The sequence below is a fragment of the Asparagus officinalis genome, chromosome 3, assembly GCF_001876935.1.
Source record: "Asparagus officinalis chromosome 3, Aspof.V1, whole genome shotgun sequence".
Classification (NCBI taxonomy): domain Eukaryota; kingdom Viridiplantae; phylum Streptophyta; class Magnoliopsida; order Asparagales; family Asparagaceae; genus Asparagus; species Asparagus officinalis.
In genome coordinates, this window is record NC_033796.1 from 1,838,417 (window position 1) to 1,862,807 (window position 24,391).

Genomic DNA, 24,391 nt, shown 5'->3' on the forward strand with positions numbered 1-24,391 from the left:
TAAAATCCCAATAAACCAAGTTAGTTGGCTTGGTGGATTGCAAAATTATAAATGACATCGATTTATTGTATAGTCACAATTAATCAAGATCCTATAGTAGCTTCCAAAATCTGGACACAGTATTCTAAGTTTCTAACGTGAACCACGTTCTAAGCAAATATTCTTTGCGTTTGTGTCCGATAGCAACAAACGATATTCTTGTCTGATGCTCTCCCCCGAAACTAAATACATTCAAATTTTGCGTGCAGCTTGTATACGTTCAGATTTTCTTGATTTGGGATATATTTTTTTTTCAAGTAATTTGGGTGTCACAGAATAGTTAGCTCTTATATTAAAACATTATTTAAGTGATATGTAATAGAGTCTCACTAGAGGAACATCCTCAACCACACTCCAACCACACCCCCACACTCTCTATAGTGCTAATAGGATATGCATGATATTTTTAAAAAAAAATATCATGCATGGCCCACTAGCACTATAAAGAATGTGAGGGTGTGGTTGTGTGGTTGAGGGGTGTACAACTAGTATTATTTTATGTAATATTCTAGACAATTTCAAGGCATCATACATTTTCACACCTACCCTAAGAATCTTAGCCCAGTGGGCCTCAACATTTTTATTTATCATGATAAATACCAAACCCAGGCACCAAGTAAACCGTCTCTGGAAAAAAAAAACCGAAGAAAGAGAAGGATCAAAAGAGAAGGAAATCCTTCATTTTCTTCCCATTTTCTCTCTCTCTCTCGAAACCCTAGATTAATTTCCCCCCAGAATTGGAAACTATGAATCCGCAGAAGAAGAGGAATTTCAAGATCGAGGCGTTCAAGCATCGAGTGGAGATGGATCCCAAGTACGCAGAGAAGACGTGGAAGGTTCTCGAGCACGCGATCCACGAGATTTACAACCATAACGCCAGCGGTCTCAGTTTCGAGGAGCTCTACAGGTCCTATTTGGTCTCGAATTTTTCATTTAATTTTAGATGGACGATCACGAAAGTTGTATAGTTTGATCATTGATTAGGTTAGGCGTTGTAGTTTTTTTTTTTTTTTTTTGCAAAATTGTTCCACACAGGTTTAAGCCCGTGCAAATATTTACGCTATCCAATAAAGAATGACCTTATATTCAAAGTTCTGGAGTTGGAAAGATGGGAAATGAAAGAGATACACGACACAATAGTGATCTACACGCCCCCGAATAGATGTAGGAGACTTGCATATATTTATGTTTGTTAGGTGTATGTGATTCCCTTCACTCATATACATTGAAATTTAATTTGAGAGTCTCGAACTGTTTCAAACCAGTGTTATCAAAGACGCGCCTCATGCGCGCTACGATGAGGGGCAGTGGTGAAGCACCCCACATCTGCAACGCCTTTCGCGCTTCGCAAGCAAGTGCATGCAAGGCATAGCCTTGTATGTTTTTGTTATTTAACATTGCAATCGAGTCCTTAAGCTTTTTATAGCCGATAGCTAGGGGTGCATTCGGTCCGGATACGGCTCGATGCTTACCATATCCATATCCGCTTACCCATTTTGGATACGGATACGGATACAGATATATCTCGGTAAGAAAAATTCATATCCATATCTGCTAAACTTGGATACGGTTACGGATATAGATGCGGATATATAAGCGGATATGCATGCGGATAGAAAACGGTTATGAGAAAACTAGATAGTATTGAGAAAAAAATAGCTTATGTGATAAAAAAAAGAGGTCGTTAATATGTTCATTATAACTAAAAAGCTAAGATTAGACATCTTGATCATCAAAAATTAACCACAAATCCACAATTTAAGAACTGAAACTATCTTAAGAGTATGACTAATATGGATTCAGATATTTCAGATACAGATATAGATATTTCACTACAAAACCATATCCGTGACCATATCCTATCGGTTATATATTTGAGTAACACTATCCGTATCCTAACAAATACGGTTACGAATATTTTCTCGGATACGGCTACGGTTTATCACCCCTACCGATAGCTGATATCGGATATCACAAAGTGCAAATATACCCATTAGGCCTTTTTAGTAGCCTGATTGAGGACCCTGATTAATCCGCGTTTACCATTTGGTTTTGCTTCAATATTTGTATTGATTTGACTTCTTATTTAGAAAATCATAAACTTTGCTAATTGCTAGTTGCTACTATGTTGGTTGTGTTAGCATTCGAATTAAGACCTTGCTTTGTGATTTGGTAGTAGATATTATTTATGTTAAAATTCATAAACATGTTCTTTCGTGCTTGATTATCTATCCCTAAAAATTTTGTGTGCTGTATGCGTCTCGCTTCAATCGGGCGCATTCATTATGTTATGCCTTGCGCATGTGTGCTTAAAGGGACTTTCCGCCTTGCGTTGGCCTTGAGCATTGATAACACTGTTTCAGATATTTATTTATTTATATTGTACGAATATGTAAACCATCTTTGCTGATTATCTATCACTAGTTAGGACTTAAATTTTAAGGAGAGTATGCATGATATGAATAAGGAAAAGGGCAGTAGCAATTCTTCCTTTACTTGTTTTCTGTGGGGACACCCAGGATTTAGTCTTCAGGTTCAATTGCTTGCTCTCAAGTCTCTTCTTCATGTTGCTTTTGCTGCAACATCTCAATGTAGGTTATGCTTGTTTCTGCCCTCAATGCCATGTATTACCCTTGGTACTAGGTTTCTCATCTTTATAGGGTATCTGTTGATAGCTTAGATATCATATGCACCTAATGAGTGACTTAAAATTTCGGTTTTGTACTTTCCTACTGAGAAGCTATTTAGTTACGATTCTGTCGCCCGCATGTTAGAGGAAGGATGGATGGAAGGAGTATTAATGTGTCTACAGTTACATTGTTATTTCTGTCATTTGAGAGTTTCAGTGAATCACGTGAACTCACTTGTGCATACATTGTTTTCTTTATCTCTTACCAATGGAATATATATTCATTACTGTTTAGATTTGGGTAATTCGTAAATCAAGTATATCTTGAGCATAGTGCTTTAATTCCTTTCGGATTGTGAAAAATACTTATTTATCAGGATGTTGGTGCTCTAATAGTTGTAACTTATCAATTGTGTCTATCTGATGCTGTACCTGTACTCCAGACGCTTTCCCGTACCCGCATCGACACTTCGTTGGACACTACTTGAATATATCTTTGTATTTATTTGGGCATGCACTCAATTATATAATACATGATTTATTTTAAAACACTCATCATAAACTTCTTCGTGTCCCCATACCCTACGTTTTGCAAATTTGTCGTGTTCCATACCCGTACCCAAACCTGTATCTGTACCTGTTGTGATCCAACATAGATGGGCGTAGACACTTGGCTGATATTTCAAAATATTTGCTAGTTGGAGATATTTACTACCCAGGATAGGAGTTGAAAAGATTTTGTATGGGGGCTTCTTGAGCATAAGTCTAGAACAACATTTGAAGGAGGATGAAAGCATGGTATCGTCTTGGGTTGTGTGTACAATAAGACTTGTGTAATATTGTAGTCAGAGGTCTGCATTTTGAGGGATACACCAAAATGAACTTGGTTTTGACCTGAAAAAGAAGAGGAGAAAGAAAAGAAAAGATCTGGTAGTTGATATAATTTGAGGAGTTGTTCATTTATAAAGCCAAATGAAAGCATGAGCTAACATAAGTACTTAAGATAACAGATTTGTGCTTCCATTCTGAGTATAACATGCAGTTGACTTGCCTGTATACATAAAGGCATATCTGGGTCAAGCCTTAACTTCCAAGACAAGACTCATTGAATGGGTAAGGTCCATATAATTTGAGGCCTTATGCAGAAATCTGTTGAATCAGAAATCTGTTTACTTGGGTCTGGTGGGCTATGGGACTTACATGTATAGGTTAGAAACAGCATTCAAAGTGTGTGCATGATTCAATGGAGCTGTGAAATAACTATTATTAATTTTTTAATGACATCCGTGTACTGCAGAAATAGTTATCAATAGTCTCAGTTATTGTTTGGGACTGTTATTTCTGACAAGGTGTTACTTTATTATTTCAGTTGAACTGAGAAACAACTTTTGATTATTTTTTACAGGCATTAGTTTACTAACAATATAGTTATCAGTACTCATACTTTTTTCCTGGAACTGTAATTGTTATTACTGCTGACCAGGATGTCTCGTTGCTAGTGTAGTTGCTGCTAGGACATGGTAGTACTAAAATGATATTTACATTGAAAAACCATATATATTGTATGTAACACACCCACATGCCAGCTCTCTGGGGTTTACTTCCAGTAGTAGTTTAGTTACCTGTGAGGTCAAGGAAAATTTGCAAACTACTCCATATCAAGAAGATGCAAGGAGAGCGATGACAATGATGCTTAGTTGCTTTTCCTCCTACTTTCTCACTTTAAATCTTGAAGTGGATTGAAAATGAAGTTCATGGCATGGTGGGTACTCTTTATCTCCCACTTTAAAACTTTGCTATGTTGCTTCTATGTTGTTGTCAGTAGCCAGACAGACTTTGTATCCGTAGCATACATGAAAATGTTTACCACTGCAATGCTCTAACAAGAAATCTAACAACCCCTAAACTAGAGTAGCAGGAGTCTTCTACTAATGTTTGGTTGGTTAAGACTCTTGGGATGATTTTTTGCAACCTAAGTTTGCATTATCTGGAAACAAAGATCAGAGAGTTTTCTTTCGAAACTACTTTTTCCCAGAAATCGTTGATAATGTTATTATAGGCCCCTGCAAGCACTAACCCGCCCAAGTTAATGTTTGAGAAACAAGTTATGTCAATAACTTGTAGGTCCTTAGCAAACCATTCGAGCTTCATGATGCATCTATAACACTGGAATCTAATTTATTGTTTGAAATATTATGTCCAACAATAATTTTATGCCATTGCCAAATCAGCCCAACTTGAATATCCCAAAAATATATTAGATACTTGATGCTTCTTCAGATGAGCTAGAAATGCCATCATCTTCTAACTTCTATTTTATACTTTCAATTTGTATCCTTACTTCCTATTTTCTTATTTAACAAATGCAAATGCCTATAAATATGGTGCTTCACAAGCATGGTGAGAAACTAATACTCTGGACTATTAGCAACTATGACATGGCACTTAAAAGAAATAGCAAAATCCATAGAGGCAGCTCAGGTGGTTTGTTCTTGGAAGAGCTGAACCGCAAGTGGTGTGATCAAATAAGGCACTTCAGATGATACGTGATATACTAATGTACATGGATAGGACATTTGTTCCTGTTACCAACAAGGTACCTGTTCATGAGCTAGGCCTCAATCTATGGAGGGATCATGTCATTCACTCAAGTCAGATCCAAAACAGGTTGCTCATCACTCTCCTCGAACTCATACAGGACGAGCGAATGGGTCAAGTAATAAACCGAGGATTGATGAGGAACATAACTAAAATGTTGATGGATTTGGGATCTTCTGTATATCAAGAAGAGTTTGAGAGGCCTTTCTTAGAGATCTCTGCTAGTTTTTACAAAACCGAGTCTCAAACCTTTGTTGAATGCTGTGATTGTGGTGAATACCTCAATAGAGCTGAAAAGAGGCTTAATGAAGAAATAGAGAGGGTTTCACACTACTTAGACCCCAAAAGTGAAGCTAAATTAACAGATGTAGTGGAGAGAGAGATGATCACGAACTACATGCAGAGGTTGGTTCACATGGAGAACTCTGGCCTTGTAAATATGCTTATTGATGACAAATATGAAGATCTTAGCAGAATGTACTGTTTGTTCCGTCGAGTTTCTGGTGGTCTCTCGATAATCAGAGATGTGATGACATCTCACCTTCGCGAAACAGGGAAGCAGCTTGTAGTAGATCCAGAGAGATTAAAGGATCCTGTGGACTTTGTTCAACGCCTTTTAGATCAGAAAGATAAATATGATAAAATCATCAGCACTTCATTCAACAATGACAAGACTTTCCAGAATGCTTTAAATGCCTCGTTTGAATACTTCATCAATCTCAACAACAGATCTCCTGAATTCATCTCCTTATATGTTGATGATAAACTCCGTAAAGGCCTCAAAGGGGTGAGCGAAGAGGATGTTGAGATTGTCCTTGACAAAGTGATGATGTTGTTTAGGTACTTACAGGAGAAGGATGTATTTGAGAAATATTATAAGCAGCACTTGGCAAAGCGGCTTCTTTCGGGTAAAACTGTTTCTGATGATGCTGAGAGAAGCCTTATAGTAAAACTGAAGACAGAGTGTGGGTATCAGTTTACTTCAAAACTTGAAGGCATGTTCACAGATTTGAGGACCTCTGAAGATACTATGCGGGACTTCTACGCTAGTCAATCTTCTGAGATTGGAGATGGCCCAACTTTGGGGGTGCAAATTCTTACAACTGGGTCTTGGCCAACCCAGCCCAGTCCTGCATGCAACCTTCCCACTGAAATCCTTGGCGTATGTGAGAGGTTTAAATCATATTACCTTGGAACTCATACTGGGCGGAGGTTGACTTGGCAAACAAATATGGGTACAGCCGATATCAAAGCAACCTTTGGCAAGGGCCAGAAGCATGAGCTGAATGTTTCTACATACCAGATGTGTATCTTGATGCTGTTCAATTCATGTGATCGGCTGAACTACAAAGAAATAGAACAAGCCACGGAGATCCCGGCTTCTGATCTTAAACGGTGCCTTCAATCCCTTGCTTGTGTTAAAGGTAAGAACGTGCTTCGAAAGGAGCCAATGAGCAAGGACATTGTAGAGGATGATGCCTTCTATTTCAATGATAAGTTTACAAGTAAGTTCATTAAGGTAAAGATTGGTACAGTGGCGGCTCAGAAGGAATCTGAACCTGAGAAGCAGGAGACTCGCCAGAGAGTGGAGGAGGACAGGAAGCCTCAGATTGAGGCTGCCATTGTAAGGGTTATGAAATCTAGGAGGGTATTAGATCATAATAACATTGTAACAGAGGTGACGAAGCAGTTACAGGCAAGGTTTCTGCCTAACCCAGTGGTGATAAAGAAGAGGATCGAATCTCTAATTGAGCGGGAGTTCTTAGAAAGGGATAAGTCTGATAGGAAACTGTATCGATACCTTGCCTAAATCTAACATGGAATACTCTGATTTGAGGCCTTAAGAGCCCAAGCACACCGGGTAATATGATCATCTTTTCGTAACCCTTGCTTCTGTTGCTATTCCTCATATGAAGTATAGCTGTCACCTTTCTGATGGTAGATATTTACTTTTGACCATTTTTCCTTTTTTCCCTCCAGCCTTATTTCTGAGTGATGCTTAACTGACTCTAACCTAGCATGGATCTGCACAAAAAGTTGTGTTTAATTGGTTTTTTATGTTGTTGGTTTTGTTTTCTTGTTTCAGATTGTGAATCTTGTTACTCTGCATGATGCCACAAACCAAGATGGCATTATTTTGAGGATGATAATTGGAGGACCAGGTTGCTGGAAAATGTCGTAGCACGGCGCTATCGTCTGGTTAACTCAAACTTATCATCCTTTTTGGTCATTTTGTGCTTTATTGGTCATCTTGTGCTGTGTGTGGTATTCTGGGGGGCAAGATCATTTTCCTGCACCTATTTGTTGGGCCTCTGGAGATGCATGAATCTCTTCATGTAAGGCATCTCAGAAATGTTATCATGTTATTTAGAATCCAATTTCTACAGCCTTTGTGAATAGAAAGATTATGCCATGGAAACATTTTGTCCATCTGTCAGCGATTAAAAAATAGTAGTGCTCGATCTTGGAAGCTGTTAAAAATTTGGTTATGGTTGTTACCTTTGATTTTGGCCCTTGGATTGAGACGAAAAAGTAGAGACCCCTTGCTCTTTGCTGATAATTCTCGAGCAAATGCTAGTTGGCGTGCAAGGTGATTATTATGATTATTATAGAGTCGCCTAATTCTTATCAGCTCGAATTTTAGTTTCTAATTTCACAGATTTCATTTGAGGGAACAGATTCTAATCTTGGTTGTTCTTTCGTTTAGAATCCTAGCTGGATTAGATTCTAAATTACCTTTCCTTTTTAATGAAACAAGAACTCTTCTTTGATAAGTTTGTGAATTATGTCTTTTTTTACCCCTGAGGGATTATTATTTATTATTATTTTTTTGTTTACTAAAATGACGCTTAATAGCTAATGGCACCTTCTTTGATACGGAGACCTTATCATTCTCGTCTATATGTTTTAAGTTATCGATTTGTCCCTCAATCTGTTAGGAATTCAACATTTGAAGTTAGTTGTACTACAATAATCAGCGCATTCAACATTTAAATTATGGCAGCAATCTCCCAATGCTCGTCCGCGCGCACATTTTGAAGCTTGTTTATTGGTACGTGCGAATGCTGCTCATGATGCTAAGTGAACAGGTGGTTGCTCAGTTGGGAGGGGAAAGTAAAATAACACATTATTATTGATTTAATATCGTTTAAATGCATCTCTCTTGCCGTAAAAGGTGAGAATTAAAAAAAAAAAACATGCATGTATTTTGTTTTTCTCAAATAATAAAAATCTAAATGTGTTCTCCATGTGTAACCCTGCAACTTTTGTCTCCATTCTCCGTTATCAGCGTCTCACTTTCTCCTAGCTTCTAATCTGCAACGAGGATCCGGTTGTAGATTTCAGCAAATGTCTTCACATCAGATCCCCACAACCTGCAGAGGATCCAATACATCAAAATGATCGCATGCGTAGACAAATAATCACTCACTGTGACATTTATAAAACGCAAAGATACAAGGGCACCATAATCTCATGCACCATTGACATTTGATACACATACCAGCAGTCTATGCCGAATGCATTAGCACCATCCCTATCTGCCTTCTCATCGTCTCCGATATGTACTGCTTTGCCAGCCTCCACGCCTATTTGATCTGCAAAATGTAAGAAAATTTCAAAGAAGGGTAAAATTAAAAAGAAAATTGACCCTTACCGAATTCAAAACAGGCATTCAAAATTCCAGAAACATCCAAATGTAAAACATATTAAAAACTTCCGATGGTAAGAGTATATGCCAATGCAGTACTCACAAATGTGTTCTATTTAAATGTACTTAAGATTTCCCCCCCCCCCCCCCCCCCCCCCCCTCCCCCCCCCCCCCCCCCCCCCCCTAGAAAGCTACATGAATTGCTTGCTGGAATTTGTAATACATACCTAATGCAGATTTGAAGATATCTCGCCGAGGCTTTTCATATCCTACCTCTGAGGATATGACAATGGCATCAAACCTGGTAAACAAAACATAACTCACTTGAATTACTGTAACAAATTTACCTTGTGTTGCAATCTTCTAAACTTGCATAAATCAATTTGGCGTCTTAATTGGAAAGGAAGGCTCCCAACTTTATAACTTAACATGACTACATCTGCTTCGTGACTGCAAAAGTAACAGGACAAATGATAACCCACAACACTTACAGATGAGCAACATTAAGGTCTTTCAGCAGCTTACGTAGACGATTGTCAAAGTTAGAAACAACGGCCATCTTAACTGCACTTTACCTACACTACAGTTAGTGACCGTTAAAAAAAGGATATTTGCATGATATCATAATAGGAGAGAAAACTTGGGTACTATGACCTCCAGCATCTTTCAGAAGAGACATTGTTTCATGTGCTTCTACTGGTAGGCGCCATGCATCACCGTGGGCATAGTGCTGATGCAAGAAATAATCAAGCAGTTAAGTCATAAACTCCATGAAAGGTGCATGAGATCTAACAAAACGTGGTGTCACACCACAAGGAAGAAGAATCTAATACTGCATATGCTTGCCACATTGTATTTACAAACATAAAAGGTTAAATGAACTTTTCTATATAAATTATCCTTCACAATTTTCTAGATCACTAACTAGCATAACGTATCACAAATTAGCGTGCATCTTTTTAAAACCCTCTCTTAGTTTCTAAAATTAAGGTTCTGATGAGTAGTTCATTGAAAATGATGAAATCAAACTGGATTCCTTGGCTTTAATGAGCTCTATGATGAAGCAATGTTGGATCACTAAACTCTTGACCCAGATATGGAAAAGTAGATTAATGTTCCTAGCAATTCCAAGTACATCATATGCAGTAACTATATTTTCAAGAGACATGAGTAGTAGAGAAGAACTATACTACGCCTCCACACAGCGATTGAACAATCTAAAGTATGTTCCACCTCTTGGTTCGAAGCCAATATCTGATCATTGGAGGAGTAACAAATAACGTCATCATCATCTGCACAACCAGATGTCCTGCAGTACATCATCAGGTTCATACACAATCATCTAATATTTCAAGTTATAACCAATCACCTTATTACTAAATGCCTTCTCAGTTTTTAAAAGAACAGCCTTCTTCTTGGAGGTGCTACCTCATTGGTGGATTTCTGGGCTCCAATTTCCATAAAAAGTCTAGAAACAAGACAAGCACTTACTTGGCATAGACGATGTGTTGGGAGATGCTTGGTGGAGAAAAATACGAGATTTCTCATTTTAAAACTATCAAAACTCACTGGGAGTTTATATAGACCACTTCTGATGTTGAGTGTTCTCTTAGAGAGAGAGAGTTCAAGTAGCTGGCCTTTCATAATAAAGGATGTGTTGGTCGTTCTATGCATTCTATGACTTCATAGCCCATTTGTTATTTCTCTTTTTTGAGGGAGAAGAGCTCCTAAGCTTGAATCGTTGAAGCTCCGATATAGAGAAAAACAAACACCACGAAGGAACAAAGAATACTTGTTTGTTATGCAGACAGATGACAAGAAGCCTCCACGCATATTATGACAAGCGGATATCTTGCATTTTAAACTCTCAAATCATTGTGCAGTCAGTCGGAGTTGGTGTGTCCCAACATATAAATTAGAAAATCTCCTAGCTAAATGCATATCTGGCGATTTGAACTCATAACCTTCCATAGGGGAAGAAAGTGACGACACTGCCAAACCTAAGTTCAGTGGGCGTAGAAGTTTCTAAATCACCTAATAGTTCAAAACAATCCCATCATTTCCCCCCCCCTGAAAAATACAAACCCAGGAAACAGTTTCTCCTAGCGCTATATCGTTCCCTGTCCAAGGAATCATTAGTTGATCATCCGAATACTCTTTCAATTAATTTGACTCTAGTACACGGCTAATTAGCAACTAAATACCTGCACTTATATACCATCACTTGTTCCGGAAGCACAAACCCTGAAGTCTCCAGAACTTGCACTTAAGTAACTTGCGTTATGCAAACATGAGAATTTTGCTCCGAATTTTCCCACTCGATACTCACAAACAAACATCAGATTAGCCTGCATCACTAGTTCCGACTAGTGGAACTCTGACCGGTACAACTCTACACACAATTGTTTATTCTTTTATATAGAAAAGAAAACATTGAAGGCATAAATGAATTAGGCCGGGGTATAGAATCTTCGATAACTGCATTATTTTCAATGTTTGGATCAATCAACATCCGGCGTGAAGACAGTAAAAAAGGGCTCTTCTACCGTTCTACATACACAGTTAACCTTTACCAAAAACCTCTAAAGATGAAATTTTTTCCAAAAAAAAAAAGAAAAAAATGTGAGAGAGAGAGAGAAATCTCGCCTCATACACTTCTTCGAAATAATCATCCCGAGAACAACCCGTGGCGGGAGCCGCAAATGCCCTCCTGAAGCCTTGCTTAATTTCGCTCTCACTCGCGCTTAATCCTTGATAAATCCCTCATCAGAATTAGAGAAAACGTTAAAAATAAAAAGAAATAGAAGGGGAAATAAAATTAAAATTTTTTAAAAAAAATGGAAAAGGTACCAAATTTCTTGCCAATTGTGGCATAGGTTTCCTCGACCGGGTTGGCGAGCTGGAGGAGAGTGCCTCCGGCGTCCAGAAGCAGCCCGTCGTAGGCCCTCCGCCGCCGCGGCGCAACACCAGCTGAGAAATTAATTGCGTAATTGATAAAAATAGTGTTTTTTTTGTTTGGTTTGGTTTGTTTTGGAGGGAGATTTTTTTCTTTTTTTGATCGCACCTGAAGATGAGATTGCTCTCGCCGTCGTCGTCGTGGTGCGAACGGAGGAGGGAGATGGGATCGTGGATCTGAGGAGGAATTGGGCCGGCGGCCTCAAACTCGACATACTACTTCTCCAGCAGGCCGCAAACATGACACGGAGAGAGCGATCCGTACGTTTTTAAGATTGTTGGGCCGCTGTCGGTTCTGCCGACTCAAACAGGTTTAGAGACGCGTCAGATTAACTTCTCCGTACGAAAACTGCCACCTAGACGCTTTTACTGTAAACCTTTCAACTATTCCAATCACCACGGATTACTGTCACTTTTAACTTATAAGGACTAAAATACTATTGACTTTTACTTGTGTTTAATTTACTATGATGAAGTTTGAGCAAAAATTACCAGACTATTAGCTATTATCGGAGTAACTGTCAACGATTTTCAGGTTTTATCATAATGTGATAAAACTATCATATGCTTGTTTAATAGTTGTGATAGTTTTCTCGGGTTGATTTGAATGCTCGTGTTAGTCTACGATAGTTTTTTTTATGCACAACTCTTGTTACTCTATGATAGTTTTGTGAAGTATATCATAAGGAAAACTCATCTTCGAAGCCTCGTCGGTTAATTTAAAAAGAAACGAGTTCCTAATTTCCTATTTAAGAAAGAAAGACACCTATTTTTTATCGATGTTTGATAACTGAGCCAAATGTTTTGGTCCAGTCGAACACTTGCGTACATTGATCATAAAAAGCAACGAAGAACCTCCAAAAGAATATAATATATATACTTCAACAAGTTATGCAACACCGTGAATTATACAGCACGTATGATACTTGTCTTCCCATTATATACACACAATAACATGCTGCAGTACAGAATTGAAAAGTCTTTATTGTGTAATTCAAGCATAGATACCAGAAGAATGAGAATAAAGAATCTATTCCAAAAGAATGGGAAGATACTCGCTGATATACAAGTTGGATTTCATCACGAGAAGAGGGAAACCATATGCCTGCTTCAGCGAGGACACAAATATTACATGAAAATTAAGATATACAGCTTAAATCCAAGAGGAGTAATGCAAAGGCACTATCCCACATGGATGTTGAACTTTCACGTATTTGTCTTCGCACTGCAAATAAACCAAATAAAGATATCAGGCAGCGGAAATCAAAATTTGAAGTTGCTTGTGAGAGATGAGCTATGGGCATCAAGTTACCTGAAGGAATCCAATACTTACATAGGCTTAGCAGTACTAATAGAGTCATACTCGAGCAGTAACCTGAGCTTGACATGCTGAAAAAAACCAATGACTATTAGAAAGCTGGAGGCGAAGGTGAAGTTTCGACTCTGTGATGGAACAACTTAGCTATTGCTCTCCGTTCACAATCCTGTATCATGGGCAGTGGAATTAGTGTGTAATTTATTTACAACCAAATAGTAACTACTTTTAATCCTATTGATCTTTCAAGTAATGATAAAATAAAAGTGCTATCGAAAGTGAAAATTGTTGTTGTGATGGAGATCTCCTTCAGCCACACAAGCACAAAAGAGAGCAAAACAATCACAATAGGGACAATGATATATTGTGGTTCAGACAATAAAGTTCAACGTATATCCCTGATCAACCAGTAGAGTAAACCAAGTACACAGGAACACTATATAAGAAGAATCAACCATTCTCTGCTCACTGACCATCTGGCACGTGACTTGCATCTCCTATCATCTTGAAACCTCAATCTCATTCTCCACAGCGGAAGTATTTATCTACTCATTCCTTAACACTACCCTCTTGTAGCCGCGGCCGCCGCCAACCCCCACCACAAAAACAAAAAAAAGTATCTGGCCCCAAGGCCCAACTCCAGCAGTATGCAATCAGATACATGGCACAACCCCAATGTCAGGTACTAATGGAAGATCTTCAACCACATTTTTGTCCTCTCCCCCTCACCATCATTCCACTGGTTACCCCCTTCAATAGGTCTAGGCATGTCCATCAAATGCATACTCGTCCTCTCCCTCCATCTCACCATCATTCCATTGTTAGCCCTCTTCAATAGGTTTAGGCATGTCCATCTAAGGCATTATTAGCATAAAGGAAGTTTCTTTAATTGTACGTCTCTAACCATGCCTATGATATATCAGGTAGCTTTGGTGCTCGAAAACATGCATAACCTGTATTCAGGGTAATGGAAGGTCATTAAGTTTTTTTTTTCAAGTGTCATATAAGGAGGTCCTAATTAGTTTTTCAACTACAAATTAATGAGTGTCTCCACTAGAATCCTTATTTTTAATGTTATAGCACAACTCCAATAAGTTGCAAAATTAGGTTACATGCCAATGCCACTGACATGAAGTGCTAATATGTCAGAGAGACTTGTGATTCTGAAAATGGCAACTTCGCACTATATCTTAACATTGAAAACAAATATCAGTGTATAAGAAACGTTGATTCTATCACAGATTCATCATAAAGTTAGAGAAGCATATAAGAATGAGATAATCGATAGGTGATACTTGCACAGGAAGAAATCAATTCCAATGTACAACCAAGATGTACACCATACCTTAAACATATTCAGCGCAAACTGTTTTCCGGGATTCATTCTTCTTAACTTCAAGAAAGTGTATGCAAAGCTCAATTGATCACGTGAAGTGAACCGGTCCACCTCATTGAACCAAAGACATGAAAACAAGTTTGACATGGGGGTGTGAGCACGCACAATAAAGGAGCCTTCAGGTACATCTGAAAAGAAAGAAAGAAAAAAACAGAAGAACAATTGGTGGGTATACAAAGAGCGCTGCTACGGGGACCCAAAATATGGGACCAAGGGGTGGGACTAGTGATGTGTCCCTCCCTTATTGGATAATAAGGGGTGGGACTAGTGATGTGTCCCTCCCTTATTGGATAATGAGTTGGCAATGAGTTGACATGGTCAACTCATTATCCAATATTGGATAATGAGTTGGCAATGAGTTGACATGGTCAACTCATTATCCAATAGGGAAGGGACACATCACCTGTCCCACCCATTGGTCCCATATTTTGGGTCCTTGGAGCATTAATCGTATACAAAACAAGAAGTAATATTTGTATAGTAAAAATAAGGAACATGACACATACAGCTTGGAAGAGGAGCATCCTCATCAGACTCATTAAACTTGATCAGACCATCAGACTGATAGAACTGAAATTGTTCATCAATAGCTATGTGACTGTATTTATTCAAGCGCTTGTTTTGGAGAACTTCCTCCCAGACACAGTGACGATCATAATGGTTGGAGATAGCATACTCCGACCTCTTCCTCCATAAAAAATATTCAAGGATCACCATAGGGTCAGTTTGCAGTCTCAGTTTGCTATCAAGCCAAATGGAATACCTGAAACAATAAAATGTATATGAATAATTCCATGAGCACATGAGTTCAAAATAATGGTACAGATCATAAAACAAAAAGGATCATTGGCATATAATTATGGTCACTGCAGGAAACCCTACAAGAGGATCGCTTAACATACATGTCAGACAACATCAGAACATAAAGTAGGACTTTCTTGGCGGAAATTTTGACAAATATGAACACATGAGTTCACAAGTACAATGACGCAGATCATAAAACGAAAAGGATCATTGGTATATAAATATGGTCACTGCAGAAAACTCAACAAGAGGATCGCTCATACATGTCATACAATATCAGAACATAAAATAGGACTTTCTTGGTGGAAATTTTGACAAATATGAACACATGAGTAAACAACAATAGCACAGATTATAAAACAAAAAGGATCATTGGTATATAAATATGGTCACTGCAAGAAACTATACAAGAGGATTGCTCAACATACATGTCAACCAGTATCATAACATAAAATTGGACTTTCTTAGTGGAAATCTTGACAAATGACTAATCTCATACAAAACAAAGGTTGCTTTCTTGGTTAATGCATTACCTAGCAGAAGGGAATAGCCGGTGGGACAAAAATTTTGGAACTTTTCCAGTCCTTCGCATATCTATGTATGGCAAGTTCTTCACTAAAACGATTCTCCACAAACCAATATTTCCCTGGTCATCAGGAACTTGTCCTTCTGAAGAAAGTTTTTTCATTGTTAGCTCATCCAAGAACATCACGAAGCAAACATTGCTCTTTGAAAATGTTCCAATCTGCCGCAAACACAAGCTGGTAACATTTATTAGAGCTGAAACAAAACTGGTAACATTTATAACATGTGTTGCATCTTTCCGAGGTCATTTGCCATCACAAGAATTAGGACTACGTGAAATAACAAGTATGCAGAAAGTACAACATGTATAGTTTGATCACTCGCAGTCACCATTTAGTCAGCATTAGGAATGAAGATAAAACATACAGATGAAGTCAAAGAGATCAATAAATTTCCCAATTCATGAGAATTACCAAGTTATATCAATCAAGCATTGGCAGAATCAAGGTAGTTCCTAAAGCTAATCTTCTTGGAACCTTAATTTCAAGAAACCGCAAAGGCCCACAGTTAAGAAACGTTAGTTAGAATCAGGAGAGGTCATGTCAGAAGAAGGGTTTTAATACCCAGTGAAGTAGTGTAACTGTCATTTGTCACCGATCTTTCTTTGTTTTCTTTTTTTTAAAGGAAAATTGTCAACGCTTGTTATGAGCCTGAAAGACAAGGAAATGGCATAGAGGTCATAGAGCATGATGGTGGGAACACGGAAGGAATCATAGGCTATTCCGATGGAGGAAGACCACTGAATTGGCAGGGATCAGTGAGCAGTCTGTTAGTCTTCCAACATTGACAAGGAAAGTTACTTGACAAAGTGACAGGAAAGGCGCAACGGAGTAAATAAAAGGAATGAGCACTTTGTTAATTCGAATGACTTCTGAAGCGTAAAAGCTTCAAGAGAGCATAGAAGAAATCGGCTACCCAATGGAATTTGTCCAATAACAGATACTCCTTATAGGATGTTTTCCTAACATAAAAATTATGTGTAAACTGTGCACCATATGCCAACATTAAAAGAAAATGCAAATGATGATTTACACAATTACACTTCAAAAGTAATCTTTAAGACTTTAACTGACCGAAACATCCTAATGCGCATGAATTAAGGATCCATACTAACATAGGGAGCGCACAAATTGCGCCTAAACAATTATGGTAAATAAGATCAATATTGCTCAAAAAAATTTGAAATTGACTACATCAAGATAGAAGTAAGCCAAACCAATCAAGATTTTGACCGTGATTAATATCCCAACAATTCAAGAAATAAAAAAATATATGTAAATACAGTACTATCAAATTTTGTCGCTTTGGTTCATGGTAGGGGTATGGGACGTTGTCCGCCATTTTAAATAGTACACCATACAGAAATAATCTTAATCAAGTTAACTTTTAAGCTTGTGGAGAACCTAGGAGCGTTTCATGAGAATTTCAATTATGCATGATTTAGTTGTGTGCAGATGTACAAATAAGGCGTATGCACATACATTTTAAAGCAAATTTCAATTATACATGGAATGATAGAAGGTTTCATCATTTATTATCTAGAAAGCAAATATCAATATGATACTTATTGAAGTAATAGAACACAAACTACATTAATTAGTAACACAAGTTTTGAACTTCATTTAAATTAGAAAACCTAAGATCAACTCAAAAACAAAACCTACAGTGTGTCTTGAACAACACAAATAATTGTATAAAAATTTAAATATTAAAACGAAATATAAAGGAAAAGCTCATTTAATCAATTCTTCATCATTTTTCTCGTATTTCTTTGGTTGTCAATTTGGTGATCTGGACAGGAATACACCACGAACCAGAACAACACAAAGTGTACAACAGTTCATGGAGGTTGGCATGAATTAGCAAATATTGATATGAAATTTATTGAGGAAACTCAAAACACAAGCATGTTTGGAACTTCATTTAAATTAGCGATCTAAGATCATACTCAAAAGTAAAGAGTTATAGTGCAAGTCTTGAAAACCATGAATAACTCTATTAAGAGAGCAACATATGGAAAAAGCTCATTGGATCAATCATTCATCATTCATCTTTTAGTTCTTGGGATGCCAACTTGATATCTTGGACATGAATATTCCATGAAACAGAACAACAAAAAGTGGATAACAGTTCGTGGTTGTTGGCATGACTTAGGTAACACTGTGTAAATGTGTGTAGACTGTAGCGTAGCGAATAGGAACATGTTTATTATAGGACAAGCACTGCACTTTTAGAACACTGAAATCTATCTTCTTCATATTCATAAATCAGAGTGTTGCCACCTCATTTCGCAAAATAAGCTACAAAGATATAAAAGTGGTGTAGCCCACCTACTCCACGTGACAAGTAGGATGGGCCTCACCACTAGTCTACTTCTTGGCAGCACATTAAGCAAATGAGCTGCCACCTCATGCTAATTATGCTAAATGTGAATTGAGTAATTACTTACCATCTTGCTTGTTGGTCTCCTCAAAAAGTCGGAGCTCCCAAAAATGCAAGATGATACCACCACTCTGCAAGTAGCCATATATGCCCTGTCCCTTTCATTCAAATCAAATCCAGAGCTAGGATACCCATCTGGTCCTTTAACAAAGCCACAATGAAGTGTCTGATTTCTAGCAAAATATGAAGCTTCTCTTTCTTCAAGGGTCTGATGTCCACCAAACCGGGGTTCAAACAAAAAATTTTCATCAGATTTCTCCTCTTTAGTGACATAACTCAGTGAAAATTTTGTATAGTTCATGTAGCTTTCAGGCTCCACCAGATCATCAATTGTCTCCTTAAAGTCAACTTCGCATGGAAGATCTGAAAGGTTTTTGGCACAAAAAAATCATGAGAAAAACGCTACATATGAGAAGAATATTTTAGTAGATAAGAAAATAATAGCAAAATTACAGGAACTAATATGTTAGAATTACTAGTTTTTCACACAAAAATGAAGCAAGTACTTCTTTGATTGTAAAGCACGGCCGATGTGCATTCAGGTGGTGAAGAAAAACTTGAAACCATATGTTTGTGGCTTTTATACTTGCCTATAGTCGAGATGCACAATTTCTCCACTTCTCTTTACATTTCAATGGAAAACTTATTTTCATTTTTCATATTGTAATGAGTAGTAACTACATTATTATTATAAAATTCGGTCATAGATCTAATTCTTTGTTCTTACGAAAGAAACGTTGCATATTGACGTTGACTAGGACTCATACCCTGCCCAATAAGACATTCATTTCCGAAACTTGATTGAATAATCTATTAGCTGCATCTTTTGTTCATGTCCATATTAAGATGGTATAGGGTCAATAAGTTGGCTAACCCAGACAACCCTTTCTCCTAAAACTATTGACAAGAGCAGCATGGAAATTCTTCCAAGTTAGGCACATAAATCACAGGTTTCCAGCATTTTCCATGTTTTAAAGAACCCAATTGTTTATTGATGCATCTAAGTGAGGAATGTCTGCAAATATAACTAGGAGTTGAGCAGTACTTCAAGAATTAGCAATCAGATGAGATAAAATCGTTCACTAAAACTTCTAATTCTCAAATTTTTCTTACAAAGATTGTAGCAACACATCATAAAGAGTCTGTACTAAAGTCAAAATCAAGCAAGTTCTTTTTTTATTACCAGCTCACCTTCTAGCACTAATGTCTGAATGAACAGTAAAATATGAATTGAGTGCTGTCACCTGTTCATAAGGAATAATAGGAAGTAGAAGGATCCAGGTAAAAAAAGTTATTCTCTATCCAGACAATAAATGAGAAAACATGTTTCCATACATGCAAGTGATAGTTGATTGAGTTGAAAACTTTGGAAAGATGACTTGAGCACAATAGGAACATGAAGCCGATAGAAACAGGAAATGTAGAGTTGCAGATTCAAAGTTTTCAGAATGTTTTTCATATTTGTACAGTGAAAGAAAATCGATTTGGAAACATCATAGAGCTGCTTTGAGCAGAAAGAAACTGAAAGAATGGAAGTTGGCATGCAGTATTTTCTCCTCAGGGGGATTCTAAATCACTGTAAGCTATGTGCGTATAAAGACATGGAAAAATAAAGGGGGGGGACAAAAAATTTCACTGCACTTAAATTTTGTAGTATCATAGATTTGGTTACGGGGAATAAATAAGGAAAATATCACCAGAAAAAAGCCAGAATGAAAGGAACATGACATATGAGCAGCTTTTCAGTAGTGAAAATATGTCATAACCCACATTTGCCCTTTCCTTTTCTTTTTGGCCTTGTTGAACTACATATTTTATTAGTGACATTCAACATAGAAGAAAATGAGTGGTAGTTACAAAAAATTCACAAACATAAAAAAATTTCATAAAATTGAAAGCTCAGTTGGAAAGTTTGTCAAGGAAAAACTTACGACGCTTTCGAGACTTGGATTTTGAAGGCTTAGCGAGATCAGATTTCCATTTATTTTTATTCAAACTCATCATGGTGGGAGTGTCACCATCAGTCCTTCTATGGGAAGCTTTTCGTTCATTGTTGTAATGCAAGTTCAACTTAGGAAAAGTTGTAGAACTATGGAAGCCTTCATCAACTACAAAATGGGAATCTTTAACTTTGCCATAGTTATATATGTTGGTAGCTAAATGGTCATGAGCATATCTCCATTTTCTTTTCACAATCTCTATAGTCGTTGTTCCTTGATTGACCTGCGCATGGTGTAAACCTAACAAAATCCATATAGAACACAGTGGTAAACAAAATGAATTAATTGACAGTTAACATCTTACAACTGAGTGGAAAAAAAATAGTGTACACATGATGTTCTCAACCATCTCCTAAAAAAATCTCTTGAAATAGCTATTGATATAAATAGATCATTGTTTTAAAAAGCAGTCTGCACTTCCTCTTAGGTGGCTTCTTAACCTAAGCGCTACCCAGCCAGGTCGTACAAGTCTCGAGAGTGCCTAGAATGCGTCACGTATGTGGTCACATAGTGAAAAGGAGTATGATGCCTGTTAAGCATAGTAACGTGTGAGCCTCCTATTATTGATGTCATGGAGAAAAATGGTGCTAGGTTATCCCTATGTTTATGAAGACCATCCCTATATACACACGTATATAATATACAAATACACATGTACTTAGAGGACCATCGAGCTATATGTCACATATTTGTTTGCTTGTCTCATGACATCTGACATTATAAAAACTGCATTACATGGGCCTAGACTGTAGTTGTATGAAGTAATATAAAAATGAGATACAGGTGTCCAAGCCTCGCTAGCTTCTGAGTGGCCAACGCGGAAAACTCTGTAAACTAGAGTCCTGGACTCCCAAGGACTCTCTCACCTTCTAGCACTAATGTCTGAATGAACAGTAAAATATGAATTGAGTGCTGTCACCTGTTCATAAGGAATAATAGGAAGTAGAAGGATCCAGGTAAAAAAAGTTATTCTCTATCCAGACAATAAATGAGAAAACATGTTTCCATACATGCAAGTGATAGTTGATTGAGTTGAAAACTTTGGAAAGATGACTTGAGCACAATAGGAACATGAAGCCGATAGAAACAGGAAATGTAGAGTTGCAGATTCAAAGTTTTCAGAATGTTTTTCATATTTGTACAGTGAAAGAAAATCGATTTGGAAACATCATAGAGCTGCTTTGAGCAGAAAGAAACTGAAAGAATGGAAGTTGGCATGCAGTATTTTCTCCTCAGGGGGATTCTAAATCACTGTAAGCTATGTGCGTATAAAGACATGGAAAAATAAAGGGGGGGGACAAAAAATTTCACTGCACTTAAATTTTGTAGTATCATAGATTTGGTTACGGGGAATAAATAAGGAAAATATCACCAGAAAAAAGCCAGAATGAAAGGAACATGACATATGAGCAGCTTTTCAGTAGTGAAAATATGTCATAACCCACATTTGCCCTTTCCTTTTCTTTTTGGCCTTGTTGAACTACATATTTTATTAGTGACATTCAACATAGAAGAAAATGAGTGGTAGTTACAAAAAATTCACAAACATAAAAAAATTTCATAAAATTGAAAGCTCAGTTGGAAAGTTTGTCAAGGAAAAACTTACGACGCTTTCGAGACTTGGATTTTGAAGGCTTAGCGAGATCAGATTTCCATTTATTTTTATTCAAACTCATCATGGTGGGAGTGTCACCATCAGTCCTTCTATGGGAAGCTTTTCGTTCATTGTTGTAATGCAAGTTCAACTTAGGAAAAGTTGTAGAACTATGGAAGCCTTCATCAACTACAAAATGGGAATCTTTAACTTTGCCATAGTTATATATGTTGGTAGCTAAATGGTCATGAGCATATCTCCATTTTCTTTTCACAATCTCTATAGTCGTTGTTCCTTGATTGACCTGCGCATGGTGTAAACCTAACAAAATCCATATAGAACACAGTGGTAAACAAAATGAATTAATTGACAGTTAACATCTTACAACTGAGTGGAAAAAAAATAGTGTACACATGATGTTCTCAACCATCTCCTAAAAAAATCTCTTGAAATAGCTATTGATATAAATAGATCATTGTTTTAAAAAGCAGTCTGCACTTCCTCTTAGGTGGCTTCTTAACCTAAGCGCTACCCAGCCAGGTCGTACAAGTCTCGAGAGTGCCTAGAATGCGTCACGTATGTGGTCACATAGTGAAAAGGAGTATGATGCCTGTTAAGCATAGTAACGTGTGAGCCTCCTATTATTGATGTCATGGAGAAAAATGGTGCTAGGTTATCCCTATGTTTATGAAGACCATCCCTATATACACACGTATATAATATACAAATACACATGTACTTAGAGGACCATCGAGCTATATGTCACATATTTGTTTGCTTGTCTCATGACATCTGACATTATAAAAACTGCATTACATGGGCCTAGACTGTAGTTGTATGAAGTAATATAAAAATGAGATACAGGTGTCCAAGCCTCGCTAGCTTCTGAGTGGCCAACGCGGAAAACTCTGTAAACTAGAGTCCTGGACTCCCAAGGACTCCCAATAACACTTTCCACAAGGTAATGCTAAGAAAGTATGCCACATTGGTAAAGCAAGAATCCCCATTTCTTCAAAACCCCACTGAGTTTCACTCAAAAGCAAGAATCCCCATTCCTTCAAAAGCCGTACAATCAGTTCTCCCAAGGTTCCAAAAGCCTGGTCATTTCTAGCTGGATTGAAGTGTTGAGGGATCCGAGTCTGGATTAAAACTCCGGGTGATCTAGCTGGACGTAGCGGCATCTTAAGGAATTATTGGCAAAATCAAATTCCTCTATAAATTTATTTTGTTTCTACCCTGTTACTACATCCCGTGAGAAAAAAGATTCACACTTGCAGAAGAGTCGTCTAATATCGAATCAATTAAAGAAGAAAGTGAACGAAAAGGAATTGATAATCTCACCTCGAAAGGGGAAATTTACGCCGAAAAATGAGACGTAAATGAGAGACAAGAGAGAGAGCGAGAAAATCGTCAAAGCGAACCTCCGCCTCCAGAATCGAATCGGTCTCTTCCCACCATCGCGTCTCCGGTGGAGAGCCATTCTCTCAAGAACTCTGTCTTCGATTCAAAATTTCTCATGGAGGAGGGAAAATCCTCGAGTCGACAGAAAGATCTCCATGTTTTCGCAAGCTCCAGATCTGAGTTAAGGGCTAGGGTTTTGAGGGACGGAGAGGATTTGGATCTGGGGAGAGAAGAACGAGGAGAGTGAGTAAGCGAAGACGTTAATTAGCCGCGATCGGTAACTTACTTTTGCGAACGCCAACGCGGAGTAAAAGGGCAAATAGGATGCTTGGCTGGGACTCCTATGTAATTTCGAAGATTCGAGTGACTAAAGTGAAATTATTGAATATTATAAGGGACTGCAGTGCAATTATTTAAGACTAAGGGACTAGTACTGACAAATTTTAATCTACTCATCTCCAACAGTTTATCCAAAATTTTCTCTAAAATGAGGAAGCAAAAGTCATATTCTTCAACTAATTTTTACACCAACTCTAACAGCTTCCCCATTTTGAAGAACCCATTTTTTCCTCCAAAAATTTGGAGAATGCTGCAGATTTGGGGAAGCTTCCCCATTTTTTCTCCTCCATCCCTATTTTAGGGAATGAGATAGGGAATCTGTTGGGCCAAAAACCTAACTAAATTCTCCAAAAGTGAGAAATGGGGAAGCTGTTGGAGATGCTCTTATACAAACAGGAGAACCTAAATTTACTATTTATGCTACAATAACATTATATCACAGTAGCAATTTTGATCTACTCCTTCATACTGTAGCAATTTTGAAAAAATATCACCCTAGCACACGAGAAAACTGTAGCATTAAAAAAATCCGTAGCGACGGTGAAACTATAGTAAACAAAAAAATTAAAATATTGCTGTAGCATTTAAAAATCGAGATTACTGTAGTAGAATTTTTTTTTTGGATCCGGATCCTCTCCTAATGAA

General features: G+C 37.6%; 3 protein-coding genes across 5 annotated transcripts; 1 reads left to right on the forward strand and 2 right to left on the reverse strand.

Annotated features, from left to right (window-relative positions):
• LOC109832605 (cullin-3A-like) lies at nt 5,050-7,747 on the forward strand. The gene is given in 5 exon segments (XM_020399973.1): nt 5,050-5,079; nt 5,081-5,144; nt 5,147-5,188; nt 5,191-7,204; nt 7,353-7,747. Coding segments are annotated over 4 exon segments (2,022 nt in total). The 3' UTR covers nt 7,077-7,204; nt 7,353-7,747.
• Nucleotides 8,376-12,158, reverse strand: LOC109832606 (haloacid dehalogenase-like hydrolase domain-containing protein 3). Its single transcript, XM_020399974.1, has 8 exons — nt 11,980-12,158; nt 11,766-11,885; nt 11,562-11,665; nt 9,570-9,645; nt 9,407-9,479; nt 9,143-9,216; nt 8,769-8,862; nt 8,376-8,640 (listed from the first exon to the last, which is right to left on the reverse strand). Exons 1-8 carry the CDS (start codon nt 12,110-12,112, stop codon nt 8,577-8,579), a joined length of 738 nt encoding a protein of 245 aa, XP_020255563.1. The 5' UTR covers nt 12,113-12,158; the 3' UTR covers nt 8,376-8,576.
• On the reverse strand, nt 12,715-23,700 carry LOC109832608. 3 transcript variants are annotated; one of them, XM_020399976.1, is made up of 8 exons: nt 23,348-23,700; nt 22,019-22,327; nt 18,420-18,775; nt 15,919-16,130; nt 15,088-15,344; nt 14,531-14,709; nt 13,204-13,354; nt 12,715-13,095 (listed from the first exon to the last, which is right to left on the reverse strand). In XM_020399976.1, the coding sequence occupies exons 1-7, from the start codon at nt 23,484-23,486 to the stop codon at nt 13,280-13,282; spliced, it is 1,527 nt and encodes a 508-aa protein (XP_020255565.1). In that variant the 5' UTR covers nt 23,487-23,700; the 3' UTR covers nt 12,715-13,095; nt 13,204-13,279. The 3 variants fall into 3 exon arrangements, with proteins under 3 accessions (XP_020255565.1, XP_020255564.1, XP_020255566.1); XM_020399975.1 differs by having other exon boundaries at nt 13,183-13,354; XM_020399977.1 differs by lacking the exons at nt 22,019-22,327; nt 23,348-23,700 and adding an exon at nt 20,344-20,682 and having other exon boundaries at nt 13,183-13,354.